Source organism: Nanorana parkeri, unplaced genomic scaffold (genome assembly GCF_000935625.1).
Source record: "Nanorana parkeri isolate BGI_ZX_2015 unplaced genomic scaffold, ASM93562v1 scaffold1853, whole genome shotgun sequence".
Taxonomy (NCBI): Eukaryota; Metazoa; Chordata; class Amphibia; order Anura; family Dicroglossidae; genus Nanorana; species Nanorana parkeri.
In genome coordinates this window covers 134,709-160,635 of record NW_017308121.1, presented here as the reverse complement: position 1 = coordinate 160,635, position 25,927 = coordinate 134,709, and the positions used below count along the sequence as shown (strand labels likewise).

Sequence of the window (25,927 nt, the reverse complement as noted above, 5' to 3'; positions counted from 1 at the left end):
TATATATATATATATATAGCCCAAAGTATTGGGACACCCCTCCAAATCATTGGATTCAGGTGCTCCGTGAAATTTCCTTGCTACTAAATATTCCACGGTCAGTAGTTAGTGGTATTATAACGAAGTGGAAGCAACTTGGAACAACAGCAACTGAGCCACAAAGTGATAGGCCACATAAAATGACAGAGCGGGGTCAGCGCAAACTGAAAAGCACACAGTGCATAGTCTCAAACTGTCTGCAGAGTCAATAGCTACATGACCTCCAAACTTTGTGTGGCCTTCAGATTGGCACAAAAACAGTCCGTAGAGTGCTTCATGGAATGGGTTTCCATGGCCGAGCAGCTGCATCCAAGCCTTACATCACCAAGTGCATAGCAAAGCGTCATATGCAGTGGTGTAAAGCACACCGCCATTGGACTCTAGAGAAGTGGAGACGTGTTCTCTGGAGTGACAAATCATGCTTCTCTGTCTGAAAATTCGATGGACATGTCTTGGTTTGGCGGTTGCCAGGAGAACTGTACTTGCCTGACTGCATTGTGCCAAGTGTAAAGTTTGGTGGAGGGGGGATTATGGTGTGTGGTTTATTCAGGGGTTGGGCCTGGCCCCTTAGCTCCAGTGAAGGGAACTCTTAATGCATCAGCATACCAAGACATTTTGGACAATTTCATGCTCCCAACTTTGTGGGAACAGTTTGCACAAAACAAGGTCCATAAAGACATGAACGAGCAAATTTGGGGTGGAGGAACTTGGCTGGTCTGCACAGAGTCCTAACCTCAACCCGATAGAACACCTTTGGGATGAATTAGAGCAGAGACTGCGAGCCAGACCTTCTCGTCCAACATCAGTACCTAAACCTCACAAATGTGCTTCTGAAGAATGGTCAAACATTCCCATAGACACACTCCTAAACCTTGTGGGCAGCCTTCCCAGAATAGTTGAAGCTGTTATAGCGGCAAAGAGTGGGGCAACTCAATATTTAACCCTACGGACTAAGAATTGGATGCCATTAAAGTTCATGTGCATGTAAAGGCAGACGTCCCAATACTTTTCTTGTATATATACACACACTATATTGCCAAAAGCTTTGAGACAGCTGCCTTTACATGCACATGAACTTTAATGGCATCCCAGTTTTAGTCCTTAGGGTTCAATTAAGCTTTAACTAAGGGCATGTATTCCCCAGGTTAACCAGAAACATGTCAGGGTATTTTCAGACAATGCTGCAGCTGTTGCATACACAAACAAACAGGGAAGCACCAAATCACCTCTCCCCCGCTTGATTGCAGAAAGCAAACTGTTTTCAGAGGAGCACTTTTTGTTTCTGTCTGCAGTACATGTCAAGGAAACACTAAATTCAGATGATAATGGAAGTTAAACCACTTTTGTTTTTCCCTCCAAATTCAGGAAAGATGGGGAAAACAAACATAAACCTATTTGCATCCTGGAGGAATGCATAGTTAAATATGTTTTTTTTATCTTTGGAAGAACACAAATGGTTGAATACATTTTCTCACCCATGGAAGTTCTCTTTAGCATATGCTTCTGCTGCTGGGCAAGGTGATTCAGAAAATACTGACAGACAAGGCCAGAATGATTCTGATTGTCCCATTCTGACCTCAGAGAGTGTGTTTCAGCAGTATTCAAAGGTTGAACTCTTGACCACCTTAGCGTCTGCTGCATCTACCAATATTAATACACCAGGGACATCTGCTGCATCCCAAAAACTCCAATGTAAGGTTAACAGCTTGATACCTGAATGCAAACAGTTAAAAGCACAGCTTCTGTCAAGCAAGGTCACTAATACCATGTCAAAGTAAAAAAAAAAAAGTTTCTAATGTAATTCATGAGAAGATATGCAAAGTGTTCAACGTGTGGTTAGCCAATAGAATGGAAGTTCCTAACAGTATGTTAGACTTGGTACTGGACTTTCTTCAGCAAGGGGTAGCAAAACACTTGCCAGTCATTGATAACAAAAAAAAAGTGCAGCCAATGAATTTAAACCCCTTTTCATGCTCTTCTTTAATTTTTAGTATAACTCATTGACTGTTTAGTCTTTTTTATTCCACATATTCAGTTAAAGATGTGTAAAATGCAAGGATATCGGAGATCAATAATGGCACGAGACAGGGTTGACCCCTGTCTTTCCTGTTATTTGTTTTAACTTTGAAACTCCTCCTTTGTAAAATTAGATCGTATCTGGATATCACAGGCATCCAAATTGGAACATTTACTCCCCAGAAGGTAGGTCTTCGCAGATCTGCTTTTTTTTTCTCCTATCCACCCCATCCATCTCCCTGCCCAATCTAGTGGAAGAAGTTTGCATGTTTGGAAAAGTATCCATTTTTTCCATTACTCTAAATCAGAGGCACTCATTGTTACTATATCGGCTTCATCAGCCCACAGTCTTCATACCTCCTTCTCTTTTTAAATGGTCCACCTCAGTGATCTTCTACTGAGGCACAAAGATACCTAGAAATTTCTCTGAGACATTTAACCTCAATTTCCCACTACTACTTCTTAAATTGAGACAGGATCTATATCATCAGGCCTTGGGTAGGTTCTCCTGGTTTGGAAGATGTCATATAATTAAAATGAACATTATGCCCTGCATCCTTTACATATTCCTGGCATTGCCAATCAGAATCCTGATAAGGTTTTTAAAATAACTGAATAGGCAGTTCTCACAATTCCTTTGGACCAATAAACCTTTTGAGGTTGAAGTTCTTCCTCCTGCACCTTTCTAAAATACATGGATGAATTGGACTACCTGATGCATCTCTTTACTACACAGCTTGTCATCTGGCTTGGATTGCGGACTGGTGCCGTAATGGAGACTTGAAGCCCTGGGTCCATGTGGAACAGGCGGCACCCTTGCATTGCCTTCCTTGGTGTGATTCACATATACCACCCAGTGTTTGCGCCCACCCCACTGTTGGAGCCACCTGGAGGGTTTGTAGTAGAACATTTGATATCTCACCGCATCCTTCTCTCCTCTTTTCAGTAATAGGTAATCTATCTTTCACTGCTGGGCTGGATGACATCGTTTTTGGATCCTTGTTGCCGTCAGGCTGCTTCAGGGCACTGCACTTTATTCGTAATGGTGCCTGGTCCTCCTGGAATCATCTAGCGGACTCCAAAACATTTACACTGGATTTTTGGTAGACTATACAGTTGTCCCTTTTCCTCACTTCATTACCACCTGCTCCGGATTTTTCTTGCCCGTTCACAGTTTTTGAAAACGAGTGTGTCCAACCAGGCCATCGCCGACATGCAGTTTCCTACATGTATTCTTTACTGAATACTGCAGTAAATTACATCCCAGAATACTTGAAGAAATGGGAACAGGATCTTGATGTTCAATTCACTCCGGTCCAAGTTACTAGAATTCTACATTTTACCTTTTAAGTCCTCAATTCATACACACTTTCAGGAGTCTGGATCCAGGAGCTCCTGACTAGATGGTACAGAACTCCTCAGGTTCTACATTCAATGTTTCCTTCTGTCCCAAATTGTTGTTGGAGATGCAATGAGTCCCCTGGTGACTTCACATCTTCTGGTCCTGCCTGAAGGTGGTTTCTTTCTGGTCTTCTGTCAAGTCCCTACTCAGCAACTTCACGGATAGAGAGATCCCGTGGGATCTGGCCTTTGTCCTCCATCATAATTCCTTTCCCAGGAAATATTTAAAAAAAGCCATTCTTCCACACTTGCTGAGTGCAACCAGGTGTTGAATTCAGGAATTGTGGAAGACAAACAGGGTACCCACAATCTCTATGTGATTTCATAAATTTGGCAAGGTAGAGCAAATGGAGGGTCTGGTAGGGGTCTCCATGCCAAACACTGTAGGATGTTTTTCTTTTGGACCAAATTTACTCAGGCGCCCACATTTTCCAACCAACTTCAGGACACCCCCCCCCTTGAGGGAGTGGACCATTTTATTAATCCCTACCTGGGGCCAGGGGGTCGGAATACAGTCTACCATCGTCCAGCCTCCTTATTTTTCCTTTTCTTTCTTGTAGTATGTCTTTTCTTTCCTTCACTTTTCGTCCTCATGATGAACCTGGTTTCTATATCTACTATATGTTCAGTGCTTGGGTGGAAACCTGGGCCAGTTTGACTATTGTACAGCCTTCCCAAGAATCATGTTTTTTTATACCTGCTTATGACATCTTCATATATGAAAATCCAATAAAAAATGTTGCATATAAAGTGCAGATAGCAGTCATGTTATCCTGTCTTAGGTTCAGATTAGCAGCAGAACCTCTTATTAGGAGAGTCTATAAACAGAAGTCAACCTTCCAAGGCAAAATTCATCCTTTAAATCTCTAGAGGGTTTCTCAAACAGAAATATTACATTGAAGGCAGTTTTCCTAGTAGCCATAGCCTCAGCTAGGAGGATTAGTGTTAATCATATCAGGCATTTTTTCCCCTTTTGCTCCAGTATTTCCAGACAGAATTATGCCCAGAGTAAGACCCATGGTCTTTATCCAAGGTAGCCACACCTTTTCATAGATTACAGAACAAAGGTTAATGTGGAAAACATGTTATATTTTATTAATATCAGGCTTGCAGTAATGGAACCAATATTTAGAATTTGCTTTCTATGTTGTGTTAACTTGTTACCTAAAAAAACTAAAATGAAAACGGAATCATGGCCCTCTGGATGACCTATAGCAAATATGGTCTTTAGGCATCTGCAGTTGACTACTTTGTGGTGAACAAATAAGAAATATATTTTTTTCCTTAAAATACAATCATGACAAGACCCCCATAAACAGAATGTTTACATGAGTTTTTGTTGATAATGTCCTACCACTCTATTTTAGTTTGTTTTAAGCAGTATACTTAAAATGAAAAAACTAAATTTTCATGGATTTTAATTTTATGGGCTTAAATGTAAATTTGCCCATTGTGAAGATATTGCCTCTGTAAAACTGTTAATGAGTTCAAGTTCAAGTTCAAGCCATAAATTCATGTTGAACAGGTTTAACAATTTTCTCAGAATGAACATTGTAAAAGGGCAATGCAATGCACAGGTAATGATTTTCAAAGAGCTTAACCTTGTCTTCAATAGAGGCTAGGTTAGAGTTTGTCAACTACTGGTACATGTGGTTTCAGTGATGACCTCTTTCTATTAAACACAGTTTAACACAAAATGAAAGAAGAAGGGTTTAGCAAATTAGCACATATTATACAAAACTATTTCAGTTGGTTCAGGCGACTGATGACTGCTGTCAGCATACAATTCGAACAGAGGGTGATTTGTCCATCAATGCTCATAAGCATGGATGAAGGAATCTGTTCTGTTTTTGGTTGTGTTTGTTTCGTCAGGCCTTAGAGCCAAAAAAAGAAAATATATATATATATATAGATAGATAGATATATATAGACATGTGTATACCTGACTTAAGTCACCATATGATTATGCACAATGTGCACGTTAATCCTGATTTACTAAAACAACTAGTGGGTATTCATCCACGACTGATGCACAGGCATACACTGAGTGGCCAGATTATTATGACCACCCCATCAGTACTTCGTTGGGCCTCCTTTTGCCTTCAATACTGCAGCGATTCTTCTTGGCATTGACTCCACAAGATGTTGAAAGGTGATGCGAGGAATCTGACCCCATGCCTGAAGAATAGCACTGTCCAGTTCTGTGAGATTTGATGGTTGTGGAACCATCTGCCTGATGGCTCTTTCAACTTCATCCCACAAATGCTCAATTGGATTGAGATCTGGTGATTGTGGGGGCCACCTAAGCAAGGTAAAGTCTCCCTCATGTTCTTGAAACCACTCCTGCACAATACGAGTACTGTAGCATGACACATTGTCTTGTTGGAAGAAACTATCTCCATTGGGATAAGCCATCGACATGATAGGACGAACTTGATCAGCAACAATACTTTGGTATGTTGTGCTATTCAGACGTTGTTCCACACAAATTAAAGGGCCCAAATCATGCCAGGAAAACATGCCCCAAACCATAACACTGCCCCCACCAGCTTGAAGGGTTGTGCATGTGGGGTGCATGCTTTCATGCTGTTTACGCCAAATTCTCACTCTGCCATCTGCATGATGCAACTGGCAATGTGATTCATCGGACCACATGACTTTTTTCCAATGCTCGACTGTCCAATCCTTGTGTTCCTGTGCGAATTGGAGACATTTTATCTTGTTAATTGCAGACAGCAAAGGTGTTCGAACAGGCCGTCAGCTTCCATATCCCATACAATGCAGTGTACGGCGAACAGTGCGTTCAGAGATCATTTGAGAGGATCCCTGATTAAGATCTGCATTAATTTGATGCACTGTTGCCCTTCTGTTGTCTTGTACCAGTCTTGCCACTCTCCGTTCTGCCCTAACATTGACTAGTCGCTGACGGCCACAATTCGCACGTTCAGACCCAGATTTTCGGCTGACAGTCCAGTCTTTAAACACTTTAACAACAGCTGCTCTTAAACATTTAACGATTTCTGCTGTTTTGCTGATACTCGCTCCATGGCTCCGAGCGCCAACAATCATCCTACATTCAAAGGCTGTTAAATTGCGTTGTTTACCCATATCTTCAGAAAAAAAAATCACTTCTACTGTCGTGGTAAGCAACCTGCTTCCCTATTTATAATGGTCTGGCCCTCTAGCAACTTCAGCGCGAAATTATAGCTAATTTGCCTACAAACGTCAGGTGGTCATAATAATCTGGCCACTCAGTGTATACTTCTTAGTATTTACCACATGCCTACAGTGCATGTGGACACATGCCACAGCATACACCATAAAGTGTCCAAATGTGCACAAGCTAAGCAGTGCTAAAATAAAAAAAATATTTTTCTGTTTTAAGGTCTGTCTAACCGTTGTTAGAAATATTAAATGTGCACTTTGTGTAGGAACAAAACTGTATGAAGAAGGTGCCAATGTCATTTAAGGCAACTGTAAAAAACAAAAAAGAAAACCTAAAGTAAATAATAAAAAGCCATAATGCATGGGAGGAGCACAGTGTATTTGTGCTTCTTGAATTTCATTTTAACTGTTTAGCGTTTAGTAAATTCTATGTAACATACAGATTTATGCAACATTTTTTAGTTAAATACACTATGGGTTACACGTAAAAGCAGTTATGCACATTCTAGTTAGTGGTAACATTTATGGTAGACTGTGTATCCTTTTACAAGTGTTTGAATTTGGTGGCTTCATATATTTGTTTTTATTTTTAATCACATATAAAGAAAACGAAAAAAAGATGAGTGACTGTACATGGGCAGCTTTTTTATTAAGGCCTGATTTTCACTTACCATGCATGATGCTGTGTTAGTCATTCTTTATCACAGCACAATCCATTAAATTCAGTATGCTTCCCAATGTGTCACACAAAGTGTGGCTAAGGCACTCATACAGAAGTTTGAGTTGTGAGCTTTGTACATTTTTAACCCTTTCGCTGCCACCGCCGTAAGGCATACGGCGGAACAAAACTGTTCCCAGCTGGCCAGGTCAATATGCCTTACGGTGCTGGCATTTACAGTTCTGCTATAAGCTCATGGTCGCTTTAGTGACCATGAACTTCTACCAGATCTGTTCCACAGACAGTCCTCGTTAAATTAATAGCTGTCTTCAGCGGCTCACAAGCCGCTGATGACAGCAATTAATAAAAATTCTGGGCGCCCCCTCCGCCGGCACCGCTTCTGATGGCCGCCGGCATGTTCAGCTTCTGATCCCTACCTGAAGCCGCTGCAGGCAGGGATCTGTGTCGGCATGGATCCCCGAATTCAAATGTCGGCGGGGGGGGGGGCAGATGATCGAGCGGCGGCTGGCGGGGTGGAGGAGAGAAGCCGCTTCCCGAGGCTTTCTGGATGGCAGAGCGGTGTGGAGATCAGAGCTGCTGTAATCCTGTCAATGTCCGGATGACAGCGGCTCTGTGCGTGGCTGAGCGGGGGAATCAGTAAATATCAGTGATATTTAACGATCCTTGTGTGCAGAGCAAAAAATTTTTTTCTGACTAAATCTAAAAGATAAAACTGTATTGAGTTAATAAATAACAAATATTTGCAAATTTGAAAAATTACGGTACGCAAAACTGTAAATAAACATCAGGTCCGTACGGCATATTGAGCTGGCCAGCTGGAAGCACTTTTGTAGCTCCGTATGCCGTACGTCCTTGGCAGCGAAAGGGTTAAAGTCTGTTTGTCTACCATATCCGTAACCAAATAGTGATTTAAAAAAAGAAAACAAGGTTGGACCAACCTTCGAGGATAGGTGGTCCGAAGGGTTAACCAAGGAAGGGACAAACCGTATTGAAAGGTATAGAAAATTTGTTTATTCAATGCTGAAGTGGTCCGTGAAATGTTTGGACCTGTTGCCGCAGTGCGCTTGTGCACAGGGCCGGTCCCTTAACACGCTGCTGGGCAACCCCCCCGGAAGCCAAAAAAGGTCAAGTAACGGACACCCCCAGAAGATATGACATAACATACCTGGACGCGACTGACATTGCCAGCATACATGGAAAACTAGTCTATGAAGCAAAAAAAAAAAAAAAAGAATTACCAACAGACTACAATACAACAACTGAGGAAAAGCAATTACTCACCAGTCAAGGTATCTCAAATAGAAGCTACACGCTTTTTTTTCAACTCCACTTAGTTCAAGGCACTTTGTTCAGAAGCCTTTGTGAACAAAGTGATTGGAAATAACCAAAGGTGGCCATACACCTTACAATTATCTGCAGATTTTCTGTGGTCAGATGGAAAAGGTGCAACAGATTCCTCCATCTACACTTAACTGTGTGGATGGAGTAATCGCCACCTGGGCCAATTTGTTGCACTTTTTCCATCTGACCCCAGACAATCTGTAGATAATTGTAAGGTGTATGGCCACCTTAAGGGATATCCACTCTTCTCTTTTTAACAGGAAAAAAATCATGGATTGTAATAAAGGGAACCTACTGTGTATCAAACTAATCTAAGAAGCTAGGAGCCAATTCAGACCACCATGTTCCACCTATAGTAAAATACAAATCTTGGATTTTTATTAAGCTTTTAACTTGCATCCTAGCATTTAGTACTGCTCTGCTCCTCCATGGACAGTGAAGCAATCAGCTAGTTTCTTGGTCTTTTCCATTTATACAGGGACTTGGTGAAAAAAGGAAAAAAAAAAAAAAAAACAACAACATCCATTGACATTATTATTATGTACTTTGAAGACAAGCTGCATTATTAACTATTATATTTTCCTTGTATTACCTATACCCACAATAAACTATTCTAGTATTATAGTTAACAATTTTTCTAGTTTTAATTGACACAGTGACATTGTAAAAAAAAATGCTGTGCATGCTTTTGTTCTGCTCCATGACTAACACTTTGTTTCTTTTATTGTTCATTGTGCTGCACTTGGCTGCTTGCTTCTGTTTGCCTCCATCACAGCTGTAGAAGGTTAGTGCATTTTTCAACCTTTCTTTGTGAGCTTAATATTTCATGCTGTGTATTGCTGCTTTTCTTTTATGCTACTAATATATTTAGAATTTTATGTCTTGCCATCAGTAATCAATTACTCTGTGTGGAAAGTTGCATTTGACCTATACAAACTTTATGTGGTACAGTGTGTGGTTGGTTTATAATTATTTATTAGTTAAAACATGTGCATTTAACCTCTTGCCGTCCGCCCGTAGTAAAAAAAACGGACGGACGGCACTACAGCATCTGCGGGTTGCCGTCTCCAGACGGCAATTTTTTTCTGCTCGCGCGCGCCCCCTAGCGGGCACGCACGGGCAGAAAAGACCCGTCCAATGCGAACACCCTGTACCGGGTGTTTCACATATAGGCGATCAGTCAGTGGTGAATAAATACCACCAAAAGAAAGCTCTATCTGTCCCCAAAAAAGGGTATAAAATTCATTTCAGTACAGCGCTGCATGACGGAATAAATGTCAGTTAAAGTACCGCAGCGCTGAATACTGAAAAATGGCCTGGATGGGAAGGGGGTTTAACACCGCGGATGTCAACTGGTTAAAAACAAAAATACATTTCCCAGTTTGTTTAACTTTCTAGCACATACTCTAGTTATTTTTGTCAGGAGAATATGTAAAACTTGAATACTCTGTACATCGAGTTGTGTTTGAAACAACTTAAACTTCAACAACAGAACTTTATGTTGTCCTCAAGAGACTTGCACACAATTTAACCTTTTGGGCTAAGTGCCTGCTGGGTTTAAATCATAAAAAGAGAAAACATGTTTATAAAGAGAATAGGCATTTGTATGAATCTGAAGCTTCACTCAGCAGTGCTTTATTGATGTTGTTGCTCCTTTTTTTCCTGCTTCTGCTAACTAGAGGGGGCGTTATAGCAGTATAAAAACAAAAATTCCATCTTACTATCATATGATTTTTATTTAATTTGTTGCAGTAGTTTTTAGAAGGTTGATCACTGATATTATGTTTGAGAGCATATCTCTTTATACCTGGATTCTGTGCTGTGGCAACCAGAGTTTCAAACCCCCAACAAGTTTTGTCTTCATTGTACAGCACAGGACATAGGCAGATCCAGGTGAATGTGTAATATGCAGTTGTCATCAAGTGATTGTACACTGGCCCGAGCTGTGATGACTCTCATATAACTCCTACCACTCTAGATGACAAATGTCTTCTCTTTACCGAGGGAGATATGTAGCAATGTAGTTATCTTGTTTCTGTGTTTCTTCAATCAAGATTCTTCTGGCTTCCTCTGTGGATAAATGTCTGGAAGCCATCCTTTATCCTGGTTGAGCCTACTCTGCAACCAACATTCTCCTTAAGCCATCACAACTGCTTTACAATTTGCAAAAACTCCATAATCAAATTGTGTTCTTACAGGAGACACATTTTTTACTGAATACATCCCCACAGCTTTCTTCCTGGCACTATCGTCACTGGGTGCTTAGCTCAGATCCCTGCCACAAGGCCAAAGGAGTAGCGATACGTTTCCATTTTTCTTTAGCATGTGAGGTGCTTGCTGAAGGGGTTGACTCTAAAGAGAGGTATGTCTTTGTGAAATGCACAAACCGAAACAAGGCGGTTACCTTGGCAAATGTAGATCTGCTGCACCAAAGTCACATTTCTGTTTTGGTATGCATCCTGTCTCAGCTAGCAGATTTTGCTGATGGGGTCCTCATTTTAGGGTGTTATTTTAATTTGGTGCTCGATCCTAGCCTGGACACCACCTCTGGTAGGTCCCAAATCTCCTTTTCTTCTCTTAACAGACTTAAAAAACATTCTTACATACCCTGCAACTCGATATTTGGCGGATTCAACACCCTCATCAGAGATTATACCTGTTACTCTGGTCCCTATTGGTCTTTCAGCAGAATAGACTTCTGAGTCTCGCATCATGTACTCTCCCGGTCCCCTGGGACTGCGATTGGTACACAACTCCCACACTCTCACTCTGCTATATGTAAGCCCTGGTGCACATGAAAGCTGAATGGAATTCATCTTTTTGATTCCTATTGCCGAGCAGATGTTGCAACTACCATTACCAATTGTCTCTCTGTTCATACTACTAGATTCCACTCCTGCCCCTATCCAATGGGAAGCTCTTAAGGCCATTGTCCTGCACATAAGAAGTCCCCATCCCCTCTTTTACTACACAACCTGACACAAACTCAAACCGAAATCCAGAGGCTTCTGGATGCTAAATATTTGTCCTATAGAAATGTAGTTAGGAACATTTTGTTTTTGAACATGGCAACTAAAGTGGTCAACTTTTGGCTCATTCTATTTGTAAACAAAGAAAAACTACCTATGTTTCTAAAATCAACTCGAGCCAACATGACATCATCCACAGTTCTAAACCCATAGCTGCTGAATTTCAGGTTTTTCAGTTTTTATCTTCCCTTTACAACATCCAGTCTTTGGCAGTGTTTCGTTGGATTACATGTCTAGGTTACAGATTTATCTAGAGAGTACTGCTCTCCCCTCTCTCCCGACTCACACCCTTAAAGCTCTCAGTGATCCATTTTCTGACTTTGACATTTTGCAGACCCGTAAAATGTTCCCGATGGGCAAAAGCCCTGGTCTGGATGGTCTTACTACTAAATGTTATAAATGGTTTGAAAATCTTTTAGCCTCCCCCCTACTACAGTCTTTTAATTCTATCTTCTCTTCTTGTCATTTCCCACCTCAGTCTCTGGAGGCCATCAGAGTATTGTTGACAAAGCATAACAAAGACCCAACACAGTGCAATAAGTACTGTCCCATCTCCTTGATCAATGTGGATGTAAAGGTGTATGCCAAGAGCCTGGCAACTAGATTGGCTACTTTCATCCCCACGCTGATTCACAAGGAACATGTTGGTTTTGTGCCCAAACACAGTGCTAAAGACAACACTGAACAGATGGTTACTTTGATCCACTATGCACGCTCTTGTGGGCTTCCTCTCTGCCTTTCCTCTGTCCATGTCGAAAAGGCATTTTCTGGACCAGAACCGGCTACCGTGGTGGAGCCTAATTAAAGAGCTCATTCAGGGCCCTGGATAAAGATGTTAGCACTGAGTGGTGCCAGGTATTGATCATGTCAATTCCTGATGAATTCTTCAGGGATATGGAGAAATCTTTGAGGTTAAGGCTTGCATGGGGATATTCCAGTCAGTGAGGAGCTTTACTCCAGTTTCCATAGATGCTATCAAGTAGGTTTTCCCCTTGTATGAGACGAGCACTTAGTGGGGGAAAGCCCATGTGTAAGGGATATGGTGTTGTCGTAGAGCTGCGGAAATAGGAGCCAACTTTCGGCGACTCTGGCTAGTGATCTGTGACAAGTCAGCAAATAACAATATACCTTCAAACAGCAGTGACATAGCGGGTTTTGAATGTGCAGCAGCCATCACTTTCTCTTTAATATGATAAAAATGCACTGAGCCAGGACATCTCTGGGTACAGCATCTGGCAGGAATGAGGGTTTGACAATTCTATGGATCCGGTCTATATTGAGATCTACCGCCGTGGCATAAGGGAGTAACTCTTTGAGGATTTGAGTTGTATACATGAGGAGTTGTGAGACATCTTCAGGGATGCCTCTGAGTTTAATATTGTTAGCCATTGTATGTCAGATGTGTGAGCTTCATAGTGATCGATCAGAGAATTGTGCCCCTGAGAGAGGTCTCCTAGTCGGCCTTCAACATGAGATGCCTTTTTGGATAAGTGCTGCACAGAGATGGACATCTTGTCAAACATGGCTGACCTATCCTGTTGCAGTAAAGAACAGAGAGAGAGGAGCATATCTTTCAGATCAGCAGATGAGGTAGGGAGTGTATTGGATGGGTAAGATTCCAGTGTGACAGCCGAAGCCTGTGGCTGCGGTGTGTCTGAAGGCATCTGTGTCTCATCATTGTCAGTCTGATTTCCCCTCTTACTTTTGGCTGGATTGCATATGGTCGGGGAGTCTGGAGGAGATTACTTACCCTGTAGCATAAGAGCCTCTGATGGAGCCGGGGAGGAGTGCTGAGACTGGAGCCCTCAGATTGTTGAGAGCACAACCGCGATGGAGAAGGTCGGATGGAGCCGGCACCATCATGTCTTCCTCCTGACGGCATAAATGGAAATAATTTTGTGAGCTTCTGCAGCTTGTGGAGACCCTTGCCCCTTTTCTTCATGTTCACGATTCTTCCACAGAAGGTAGAGGTAGCAGGGGGAGAAGGTAAGGCAACAGGTCGGGCTGTAAATCATTGCTATCAGGGCAGGAATGCACAGCCCCGAAAAGGCATTTTCACTAGTGGGCATTCCCTCCTTGATGTGTGAATTTAAGCTTTTGTGTCCCTGTTCGTAGCTGAGATGGGATGGCTGCATGATCCTTTCTCGTTTACTCGGCGGTACAATTGCATTACTTATTTAGGGGTCCTTATACCTTCCAACTTATTGAATTTCTACCCCCATAAATTATGCCCCCTTGATGCGATCCGTGGAGGATACACTTGATTCTTGAATGAACTTAAATCACACTTGGTTTGGCAGAATTGCATTGTTCAAGATGCATTTGCTCCCTTGATGTTTATATATTTTCCAAACCCTTCCCATAACTCTACCTACTCATTTCTTATGGCGGCTGCGATCAGCAGTGCTAAAGTATATTTCGAGAGGTAAGAGACCACATTTATGGTATGCTGTTTTAATAAGGAACATGGTGGGGCCACCCTTCCTGATTTCGAGACCTATTATAAGGCTACTCATTTGTCTCACTTGGTTGACAGGTTTAATTTGTAAGATCCTGCACTTTGGATACTCCTTGAACAGGACCTATCCCCGTCCCCCTTGACAAACCTGTGGCTCCCGATTTTGCAGCAACCTCACCATTCTGACTTACTTTTTTTTCATCTTTGGTGTTTAGCGTGTGGAACGCCACAATGCTTAGATATAACTTATCTATATACAACTTATAACTTATATGCCTTCTGTTTTAGTTCATCCTGATTTCCCCCCAGGGTGCTGTGTTCACACTTCACTCCCTCTTATGCTTACCAGTGTCTGAATACCACCACCATATTTTACTGTTGGTATGGTGTTCTTTTTCTGAAATGCGGTGTTACTCTTACGCCAGATGTAATAGGACACACAACTTTCAAAAAGTTCAACTTTTGTATTTTCCCAAAAGTCTTAGGGGTCATCAAGATGTTTTCTGGCATAACGGAGACAAGCTTTTATGTTCTTTTTGCTCAGCAGCAATTTTTCGTCTTGGAACTCTGCCATGCAGGACATTTTTGCCCAGTCTCTTTCTTATGGTGGAGTCATGAACACTGACCTGAACTGAGGCAAGTGTGTCCTGCAGTTCTTTGGATGTTGTTGTGGGGTCTTCTGTGACCTCTTGGATGAGTCGTCGCTGCACTTTTGGTGTAATTTTGGTTGGCCGCCCACTCCTGGAAAGGTTTACCACTGTTCCATGTTCTCGCCATTTGTGGATAATAGCTCTCACTGTGGTTCACTGGAGTCCCAAAGCTTTAGAAATGGCTTTATAACCGTTTCCAGACTGATAGATCTCAATTACTTTCTTTCTCATTTGTTCCTGGATTTCTTTGGATCTCGGCATGATGTGTAGCTTTTGAGGATCTTTTGGTCTACTTCACTTTCAGTCAAGTCTTATTTAAGTGATTTCTTGATTGAGAACAGGTGTGACAGTAATCAGGCCTGGGTGTGGCTAGATAAATTGAACTCAGGTGTGATAGACCAGAGTTAAATTATGTTTTAACAGGGGGGCAAACACTTTTTCACACAGGGCCATGTGGGTGTTGAGATACACACACACACACACACACACACACCTACACACCTTGTTTTAACTGATTCCAGCTTGTCAGAGAAATAAGCTAAGACATTTGCCCTATTGAAGATGGCAGTTTGAAGATATTTTAGTAGAAACAGAGCTGGCCCCAGTATGTCTTATACTAGCTGTGTTAAAGCATGATGAATCTTTATAGCTAAATAGATAGCTTAAACTCTGGCAGATTGGGTGCCCATAGCCACAGAAGAAAAGTCTAAGGTGACCCAACAGTCCAATGTATGGATGTGTTAGTTATGCATTTTTTCTGTATCGTGTAACTTTACAAGTTTTTTCAAAAGCTGTATTATGTATTGCTGATATACTCAGGATTTGTTAATCACTATGTTGGTGATTGCCTGTTTTTGTTTTTTCTTATAAGAATTAAAACCACAGCCTTCAAATAAGAAAATCAGTAAGTTTTCCCATATCATGAGCAGTACATTAGTTTTGCTGTTAGTCTTTAGTATAAGTTGCCTGCATCCACACTTAACTACTTTGCTTTTAGTCCTAGGCATAGATATTGGTCACATAAATTCGGTGGTGTACTTTCCATTCCCTTATAGCTGCAGTAGCATTACCTCATTTGACTTGCAATTTTATCACACCCCATAAAGTACTGTATGATTCTCCTGCACAGATCCTGAATTATTAAAAAAAATAGATGTGTGAATGGTGGATTCTAAATAAAATGTGTCTGTTTTAAGTAGTCATTGTGCTAGGCTACTGACTATATTGCAACCTTGATATATAGCTGTATATACCTAAATGAGGCAAGTAGGTACAGAGCATATGACACTAAAAGTTGGAGCCACAGCCCAACTAGGATTTGGGTAAATGAAGAACAGGAACGTCACATTTTTATTGGACATAATTGCTTATAATAGCCTCTATAAACTGTTAGCAACTGTGCTTAATTACTGTATTCTCAGTACATAGCCACTCTGTTTTTTTAAACTGTAAACACACATCAATTTACCGTTGATTAATTTACTATGAGGCTATCAGTGCTCAGACTCTTACAGGTATCCTAATTTCTGAAGCTCGGATATTTTTTAATTAACTGCTAACTGGTCTAAAGGTGTATACACCAATGGATGGAGCCAAGCAAAAGCACAAAGTGGGGATTAGGGAGAAATTGTGTACAATCTGAGGCTACGATCTAAGGTGATCACTAGGTAAAAATAAAATAACCTGGCAAGTGTGAGTACTTGAATATATCACAGGGTTTCTGAAATGTGTTATCAATGTTATTAAATATAACAGCTTCTCTTTGTCATTAGATTAATAATATAAATAATATTATAATTATTTATCTCCTGTAAATGCTAGTTAGTTAGCTGTATCTGGTTTTATTTTGTTAGATGATACACAAAAAAAGTTATAAAGTCAGAGAAAAGTTACAATTCTTTTAACACAATCATTCTTTCTAGGAGGTGAGTCAGAAAATATTGAAGCCAAATTGTTACAGCCAGATGATGGTGTTTTTTTTTTGTTTTTTTTTATAGCATAACTGGTCAGCAATGGCAGCCTACATATAATTTGCCAGGATTATTTTTTTTAAAAAGAATGCAGATGGCTATACTTTAACATGTTTGTGTAGTATAGGTAGAACATGTTTTAACATGTTTTAATCCAGTTTGGAAGGCAGTGCAAAATGATTTCATGAAATGTGTAAACCAAAGATTTGCTTTGGTTTATATTTTCATCATTGTGTTTTCACATATGAAGATAATTATTTTGTGTTTTCCTTATGACATAAAACAGTGAAAAAAAATGATGAGATTGAAGATACTCTTGTTATTAAAAAACGGATAAAGGAACTGAAGGTGCTTGAGCCAAAAATTGCCCAAAATTTGTGTAAGTATTTTTAAAGTGAAATTAAACTTTCAAACTTGTTTTTTTTGTGTTATGAATTTAAGTTCTTACATAATTCTGTTTTTCCAAACAGCTGGCTCTAACTCTCTTGCCTCAGCTTCCTGAACTTACTATTTAATACAAGATCACAATGGACAGCACAGTATACACCCCACTCCGCTGATCCCAGGTTCCATTGTGTCCCGTGCAGGCCCAGAACTTGCAACACAGTTCTGTGATTGGACCTCAGCACACAATCTCCCTCTGATCTCCCCTCCGGTGTCTGAATGGGGAAGTGATGCATATTACATCACTTCCGCATTCATCTGTCATTCTCCAGCTAGAGCAGCTGGAGTGGGAAACCGACTGTTTTGCTCTTTGCTTCATCACCTTCTTTGGGGGTCCCAAGGTGACATTAGGGGTCTTAACGATCCCTGATGTCTCCATAAAGAGGACCTGTCACTGTAAATTTGCTTTTACATATGGGGTATTTCCATCCCCCTATGTGATAGCAATAAAGTTTTAAGTGTAAAACAAACATTGTTTAAAAAAAGAAAGTCACATATAAAAAAATTTTTAAAGTCCCCCACCCTCTCATACAAACACAGACATGCACCTACATGCAAAGACTGATTGCGCCCATTGTGCCGCAGATGTTACATATCACCGCGGACATTGCAGTACAAGCAATAGTTCTAGGGCCATTAATCACTGTTAACACTAACCTGATGGGCGGTAAAAGCTTTTAAAGTGTTGCCTATGGACAATTTTGGGTATGGTAGTTTTTTGCGTTTTCACGCACACTCACATTTTAAGGCTTAACATGTTTGGTGCCTATTCACCCAACATAGAAAGTCCATGGTCCCATTGCACTCCTGAACGCGAAAATCGCTTCAGAAAATGGGTGCTGCGGTAGTCAACGGGTGGCAGCCGTGACAATCATGAACAGAAGCAGAGACACCGGCACTCCAGATTTAGCTTTGCCTGATTAAGGGGATCACTTGCGACCCCGAAACGTTAGTTGTTTGTTACTATGATGCACGTCAATAAATAGAAATTCTTTTGCCTACTAAATCTGGAGTGCCGGTGTCTCTGCTTCTATTCACCCAACATGACCCAGTCTTTTATATTTTACTAAAAATTGGGTAATAATAAATATTTTATGATACAGCATAGGGAAAACCATTTTTCACAATTTTCATTACTTTTCTCTTTATATAGTAAAAAAAAAAAAACTGCAGTGGTGATTAAATAGCACCAAAATAACGTTCTATTTGTCCCCCCAAAAAATTATATCAATTTTATTTAAGTACAGTGTTGCATGACTCAATATATGACAGTCAAGGTACCTCAGCACTGAATACTGAAAAATGGCCTGCACAGGAACTGGGTTTAAACACCCCCAGTCATCAAGTGGTCAAACTGGATGAAAAAATACACATGTGGACACAAACATATACATACACATTCTGAGTAAATTAGGTTGATGATCTTTTTTCCTATATACTGCTGCAGTCTGTACACTGCACCACTGTTATTTGTTTGCTTCTGTTTTTTTTTTTAAAGAACTGTAAAGTGAGGTGAAGCAAAAAGAAAAGTAAAAGATAAAAAAAAAAAGCTCTAGCACTGATTGGTGGTTAAATGCACAATAAAGTTATTTACAATTGACATAAAGGTTCAGTTTGTTTGTAACAATCACATTGTCACATATGGACAGTTAAAGTGACACTAAAGGTTAAACTTTATTTTGTTTGAAATCCCCATGCCAGATTGTATTGCAATTTGTGCACTATTGTGTAGAGTTTGTTTTACTTCTTGTCCGATAGCCACCACAGGAAGCGAGAGGAAATACCTGATGTTAAACAGGGTCACCAGAACTAGTGTCCCTATTGGAAGATTTTCCATGTATTCCTGTTCTGATGAAAAACACAAATTTGCAAATCTAGCAACTTCAGCGCGAAATTATAGCTAATTATAGCTAATTTGCCTACACACGTCAGGTGGTCATAATAAACTGGCCACTCAGTGTATATATATTGTTTATTTTTTACTGTTTTACTTGGTACATGTTTGAAAGTCCTTAGTTGTGAGTTATTTTGAAGTCGATACCACAGTGTGGTAGCTTTTGTCAGTCAGCATGTGTTCTATTCCTGTAATAGAAAATGGTGCACGGTGGCTCTAAAAACAAACACTATATGTTGTTTTGTCTTATTAACCTGTAAATTAGATATATATGATTTACTAATTAAACTGTGGCCCAATGTTTAGCCATTTTCTTAGGTTCATACCGCTTGCCTTATGAAGACATTAAAACAATTGTATTAGAAATTGATGAAACACAGCTATCAGAATCCTTGGTTCAGGTAAGGCTACTCAAATTGAAACTTTCTTGCCCAGCAAAAATTGTCTAAACTAAAATTGCAGAGAAAAAGGAAGTGCCTGGGGGTATATGTTGTATTTTCAAATCAGTTATTTTGTGCCCTCAAAGGACCCTGAATTGTAGACCCAGGCTGTACACAGGGCCTCAGCTTCCTTCCATGAAAAGAGCCTCAATATTTTCTATAATCTTACAAGCTCCCATTGCTTTTGTGGTTAAAAAACCTTTGTGAGCAGCGTACCCAGGCTGTAATTTTGCAAAATGGCAAGTATATTTTATGAGAACACCAGGGCTACTGTACCTTTATTGTGCTTGGCAGTGCATCAAGATGCAAGTGTAATGGTGGGCTTTGATCCCTCACCTTAGAAAGCATCTCTTAATGAAAAAATGTAGCTCCATTCTAGACAAAGTCCAGCCTGCTTGATATTTCCATAACACACTTGAAATCTGGCTTGAAATCTGTAAACAGCAAATTGAACAAGCACACTGTTTTTATTATTTGAGATAATGAATAAGCTGTTTAGTGTGCCAGGTCTTATTTAAAATGCATTAGAAGTTTGACTTTTTTCATTGCATTATTATTTTTTTTTCTATGTTTACATAACTAGAATTTAATAAAACACATGCCTGAACAAACCCAGCTGGCTACATTGGCCAAACTTAAAGATGACTATTGCAGTCTGTCAGAACCAGAGCAGTTTGGCGTTGTGGTGAGTATTAATTAATTAATTTATTTATTTAAGATAATTCTGGTCTCCATTATTCAAGTATCTATTTAAAAAGAATTTTTGGATTACAAAATTGCATTTGTGACTCTATCAAGATGAATTGCTTTACTAGAGGATGTAAATCCACTTCAGAGCTATACAGCTTTTTATAGTCATGAGATAAAAGGTGTTGAGATATACAGAATTATCTGTGCTAATTCCCATAAATGGTTTTCAGCTAAAAGGTCACAGTGGATAGAATTTATGCACCGTTGTATTTTCTGAAATGATGTCATTTTGACTGGGAAAATGTATAAAAGTAGGATTTCATAAATTAGCCCTGAAGAAAATCACTATATATATATATACTAAGTGTGTGGGGGAGGGGGGGGGCAGTTTGTGCAACATCAAGATATGAGCAAGTTAATGTTTCACATACAGCAATTATCATGGCAGACGTATTTTCCCAGGTTTGGCGTATAAGAACTGCCCATGATGTCATAGAATATTCCTACATTATCCAATGCTACACTGCTAGGAAGTGGAAGCCCAGGAGCTGAAAATTTCAGTTCCTGGCATTTCTGCTGCACTGCAACTTTCACTGACAGTCACTGATTTAAACAGAAAATTCTACCGAAGCTGCTGACAATTACTCCTGAATTTGAAGTCTGCAAACCAGTGATCATATTCTAAACACTGGCAAGCTGCACGTAGCTTTGCAGACTTTCTTTTGGCTCCAGAGTACTGGATACCACACTTTTGTTTTCCGACCAGTTATCCAGTTTTGGATTCATTATATCTGTCTATATTTGCACTATATTAGCTAATATACAGTATTGTGCAGAACCTTTAGGCACACGTGGGAAACATGATATAAAGTAAGATGATTTCAGAAATATATATGTTTATTTTTATCAATTTACAAAATGCATCTACTGTCCATAGAAGTCTGGCCAGAAGTGGGTTTTCATGAAAGAATTGCGGCCAAAAAAGCCATACCTCAGATGTGCAAACAAGGCTAAGTGACTCGACTACAACAAGTGTTAGAGTAAGATAAATACATACACAAACTCACTTACATAGGTTGAACTGGATGGACCTTGGTCTTTATTCAGCCTTACATACTATGTACCAACAGTCACCGGGTTACATACAAGATAGGGACTGTAGGTTTGTACTTAAGTTGAATTTGTATGTAAGTCGGAACAGATACATTTTTAAGTGTAACTCCAGCCAAAAAAAAAACACATTTTTTTTAGTTTTGGATAGCATAGGGAAGGGTAACATTTTTTTTTCTGTCTGTTCCTGTTGTTCAGTAAAAATATAATATAATAAAACATTTTTTTTATTTAAAATGACACACCCAAAAAAGTTTTTTTATATTTTTAATTTTATTTTATAAACTTAATTTTTTTATTTATTTTGCATTTATATTTTTTATTTACTTTTGCATTTGCATCTGCCCACTACCTGCTTTCAATCAGCAGGGGAGGGGCCTGAAGGAGAAAGTCCTCTATCAGGTCCTCCCATGCTGATTGACAGCAGGCAGTAGGTGGATGCAATAGCCAGCCTGCTATTGGCTTTTGCATTTTACAATATCCAATAGCAGTCTGGGTATGGCTCTCAGCCTGCAGATGAGGAGGAGGCAGGGAGGTGGGGCAGAGGAGGAGCGGACGGGCCGGGAGAAGAGGAGCCGACAACCGGCAGAAGAGGAGGTGAGGAGGAACCGGCCAGTACAGCAGCAGAGGTACGTGGGGCAGCGGAGGAATGCATCGGTCTGTGTCCCCGCTGCCTCTACCAACACAGGTGGGGAGCAGCGGGGATTTGAAGGGACACAGGCCGCTGCAGCCACTGCGGAATTCGGTTCGTAAGTGCGGGTTGTCCGTAAGTCGGACGTCCGTAACCCGGTATGTATGTATGTAACTCTATTACGAAAACATAGGAACATGGGTGCAGAAAAATGGCAGCATGTGCTCTGGACTGTTCTGCCAGACTGTTTGCCGAAGGTCTGAAGAGCAGTACAATGATGAGTGTATGCAGGTAACAGTGAAGCATGGAGGTTCCTTGCAAGTCTGAGGATGCACTTCTGCAAACATAGACCCCAAACATAGAGACAGTTGTCATTAAAAGAGAACTATGGGAGGAGTGCTTTTCACTCACCTCATAGTTCTAGCCGAACTGTAACAATGAGACATACAGGCGTTCGCTCACCTCTCGATCCTGTCACGGCTCTCTGCCGTGACGGGAGGGGCTGGATTCCCCCCCCCCCCCTCCGATCCTCCAGCGCTGACTGGCGGAACGGACGGTTTTTTTTGGGTACAGCTGGCTCTGCCTCTAGATAGGCAGAGCCAGCTGTCAGTCCCACAGCTGGGGGCGGATCCAGACATAATTGTCGGGATCCGCTTAAGCGTCTTAGTATACCGCGAGCAGCAGCTCGCGGTATACTACCGTGTCTCAGTATACCGCGAGCTACAGCTCGCGGTATACTGAGCCTAGGGTGACGGGAGGAAGCTAGTTTATGTCCTCCCGTTACCCTAAGGAGAACTATGGGGAAAAGACTTAACCCCATAGTTCTCCTTTAAGAACTATCCTCAGCGTATAGAAGAACAAGGAGTCCTGGAAGTTATGGTTTGGCCCCCACAGAGTTTTGATCTCAACATCATCGAGTCTGTCCAGGATTACATGAAGAGACAGAAGGTTTTGAGGCAGCCAACATCCACAAAAGATCTGTGGTTAGTTCTCCAAGATGTTTAGAACCACCTAACTTCCAAGTTCCTTTAAAAACTGTGTGCAAGTGTAGCTAGAAGAATTGATGCTGTTTTGAAGGCAAAGGGCGGTCACACCACATATTGATTTGATTTGGATTTCTCTTCTGTTGATTTACTTTCCATGTTGTTAATTGATAAAGATAAACTAACACTTTTATTTCTGAAAGCATTCTTACTTCACAGCATTTTTTCACACCTGCCTTAAATGTTTGCTCAATACTGCATATCTAAGACTGTTTAGCTCTAAGTCCATTCCAATACACTGGCTTGTTACAATTCTCCATATTGTCAGTATGGGGATTTCTTCCAATGGAGACCCTTGTGCCCACATTCTCATCACTACTAAAGTATATTTACCCTGTAATACTTACATTAGTAGGTTTATTTCGAGCTGTGGAAGGGTTGCTGTCAGTAACTTACCTTTTATTTAAGTGTGTGTATAAAAGAACAGTGTTTAGTTCCATGCTAGCTGTATGTTCAAAACTTTTTTTTTAATTTAATTTTTGTTTACATTTTTGCCACTTTTTGTTTCAGGGCTTTTAATTCTGTTTTTGATAATTTACTATGATAGAGAGCAAACATTTTCAATGTGCAATGAGATGAATTCTGTAAGAAGTTGTCCTTCATGATTACTTTCTATGCTAAAGGATTCTGTTTTGTTGGTCCCTCTAGAAGCAAGTGGTTTAAAGCAGCAAATTATTATATAGCTATTTCATAAAATATATTCCTTTCTTTAATCAGATGAGCAGCGTGAAGAAGCTCATTCCACGTCTCAGCGCAATTCTATTTCGCCTTCAATTTGAAGAGCAAGTAAACAACATCAAACCAGATATTATGGCTGTCAGTGAAGCATGTGAGGAGATAAAGAAAAGCAGAAGCTTTGCTAAACTGCTGGAGATAGTGTTACTCATAGGAAACTACATGAATGCTGGATCCCGCAATGGACAAACCTATGGATTTAACCTCAGCTCTCTTTGCAAAGTGAGTCATTTTAAGTTTTTTGGTGCAGATCATTTATTTTTGTATCATGTTAAATTGTGTGTGTGTTGTGTGTGTGTGTGTGTTGTGTGTGTGTTGTGTGTGTGTCTTACATGCATACAATCCAGATAAAAACAGCAACTGTTATAGCAAACGTTCACAGTAGGCACTCAAAGGTCTTCAAACAGGAGTAATTGTTTAGAGTGTAGGGTTACACTTTAAGCCCAACACTCAGTATTTTACATTTCACTTGCAAATGGTGAACAATCATTGGTCAGAGGGGCTTCTCAGTGGTTAGGTGACCGTAATTACCAATGAGTGCTCACCATTTGCAAGCGGGATTAAAAATACCAAGCACAGTGCTGTGTTATGGTGCAGCTGCTGCATGTAAATGTCTACACACCACACGTAATCTTGTGATACAATTAAATGTGGTTATGAATCAATCACCCTCCCTGGCCTTAATAATCCATCCTTATGACCGCCACTCAGTGAGGAGTTTCAGAGCGTGGCCAAAAGGGAGGAGTGGCCAAAAGGGAGGAGTTGAGGGACCTGGAAAGCAGGAGGTCTTTGGAAGAGCAGAGGGGACGGTTAAGGTGATACTTTGAGACAAGGTTTGAGATATAGTTGGGGGCAGATTTGTGGATGGCATTGTAAGTGGTTGTTAATATTTTGAATGGTATCCTTTGGGCGATTGGAAGCCAGTGGCAGGATTGTCAGAGGGGGTTAGCTGACACTGAGCGGCTGGGTAGGTTGATGAGTCTGACAGCAGCATTTATCATAGACTGAAGGCGGTATAGCCTGTGTGGAGGTAGTCCAATTATAATATAATAAAACATTTTTTTTATTTAAAATGACACACCCAAAAAAGTTTTTTTATATTTTTAATTTTATTTTATAAACTTAATTTTTTTATTTATTTTGCATTTATATTTTTTATTTACTTTTGCATTTGCATCTGCCCACTACCTGCTTTCAATCAGCAGGGGAGGGGCCTGAAGGAGAAAGTCCTCTATCAGGTCCTCCCATGCTGATTGACAGCAGGCAGTAGGTGGATGCAATAGCCAGCCTGCTATTGGCTTTTGCATTTTACAATATCCAATAGCAGTCTGGGTATGGCTCTCAGCCTGCAGATGAGGAGGAGGCAGGGAGGTGGGGCAGAGGAGGAGCGGACGGGCCGGGAGAAGAGGAGCCGACAACCGGCAGAAGAGGAGGTGAGGAGGAACCGGCCAGTACAGCAGCAGAGGTACGTGGGGCAGCGGAGGAATGCATCGGTCTGTGTCCCCGCTGCCTCTACCAACACAGGTGGGGAGCAGCGGGGATTTGAAGGGACACAGGCCGCTGCAGCCACTGCGGAATTCGGTTCGTAAGTGCGGGTTGTCCGTAAGTCGGACGTCCGTAACCCGGTATGTATGTATGTAACTCTATTACGAAAACATAGGAACATGGGTGCAGAAAAATGGCAGCATGTGCTCTGGACTGTTCTGCCAGACTGTTTGCCGAAGGTCTGAAGAGCAGTACAATGATGAGTGTATGCAGGTAACAGTGAAGCATGGAGGTTCCTTGCAAGTCTGAGGATGCACTTCTGCAAACATAGACCCCAAACATAGAGACAGTTGTCATTAAAAGAGAACTATGGGAGGAGTGCTTTTCACTCACCTCATAGTTCTAGCCGAACTGTAACAATGAGACATACAGGCGTTCGCTCACCTCTCGATCCTGTCACGGCTCTCTGCCGTGACGGGAGGTCCAGCGCTGACTGGCTGGAACGGACCGGGGAGGGGGCCGGTAAAGCTGGCTCTGCCTCTAGATAGGCAGAGCCAGCTGTCAGTCCCACAGCTGGGGGCGGATCCAGACATAATTGTCGGGATCCGCTTAAGCGTCTTAGTATACCGCGAGCAGCAGCTCGCGGTATACTACCGTGTCTCAGTATACCGCGAGCTACAGCTCGCGGTATACTGAGCCTAGGGTGA

At 41.0% G+C, this 25,927-nt stretch overlaps 1 protein-coding gene across 1 annotated transcript in view; it reads left to right on the top strand.

Annotated features, from left to right (window-relative positions):
• LOC108799904 (protein diaphanous homolog 3-like) overlaps window positions 1–25,927 on the top strand; it is a 177,135-nt gene that overhangs the window by 107,252 nt on the left and 43,956 nt on the right. The window contains exons 14-17 of the mRNA XM_018571841.1: window positions 17,033–17,127; window positions 19,393–19,487; window positions 20,110–20,211; window positions 23,718–23,957. Of these exons, the coding sequence (XP_018427343.1) occupies window positions 17,033–17,127; window positions 19,393–19,487; window positions 20,110–20,211; window positions 23,718–23,957 (532 nt within the window). The remainder of the gene's footprint in view (window positions 1–17,032; window positions 17,128–19,392; window positions 19,488–20,109; window positions 20,212–23,717; window positions 23,958–25,927) is intronic.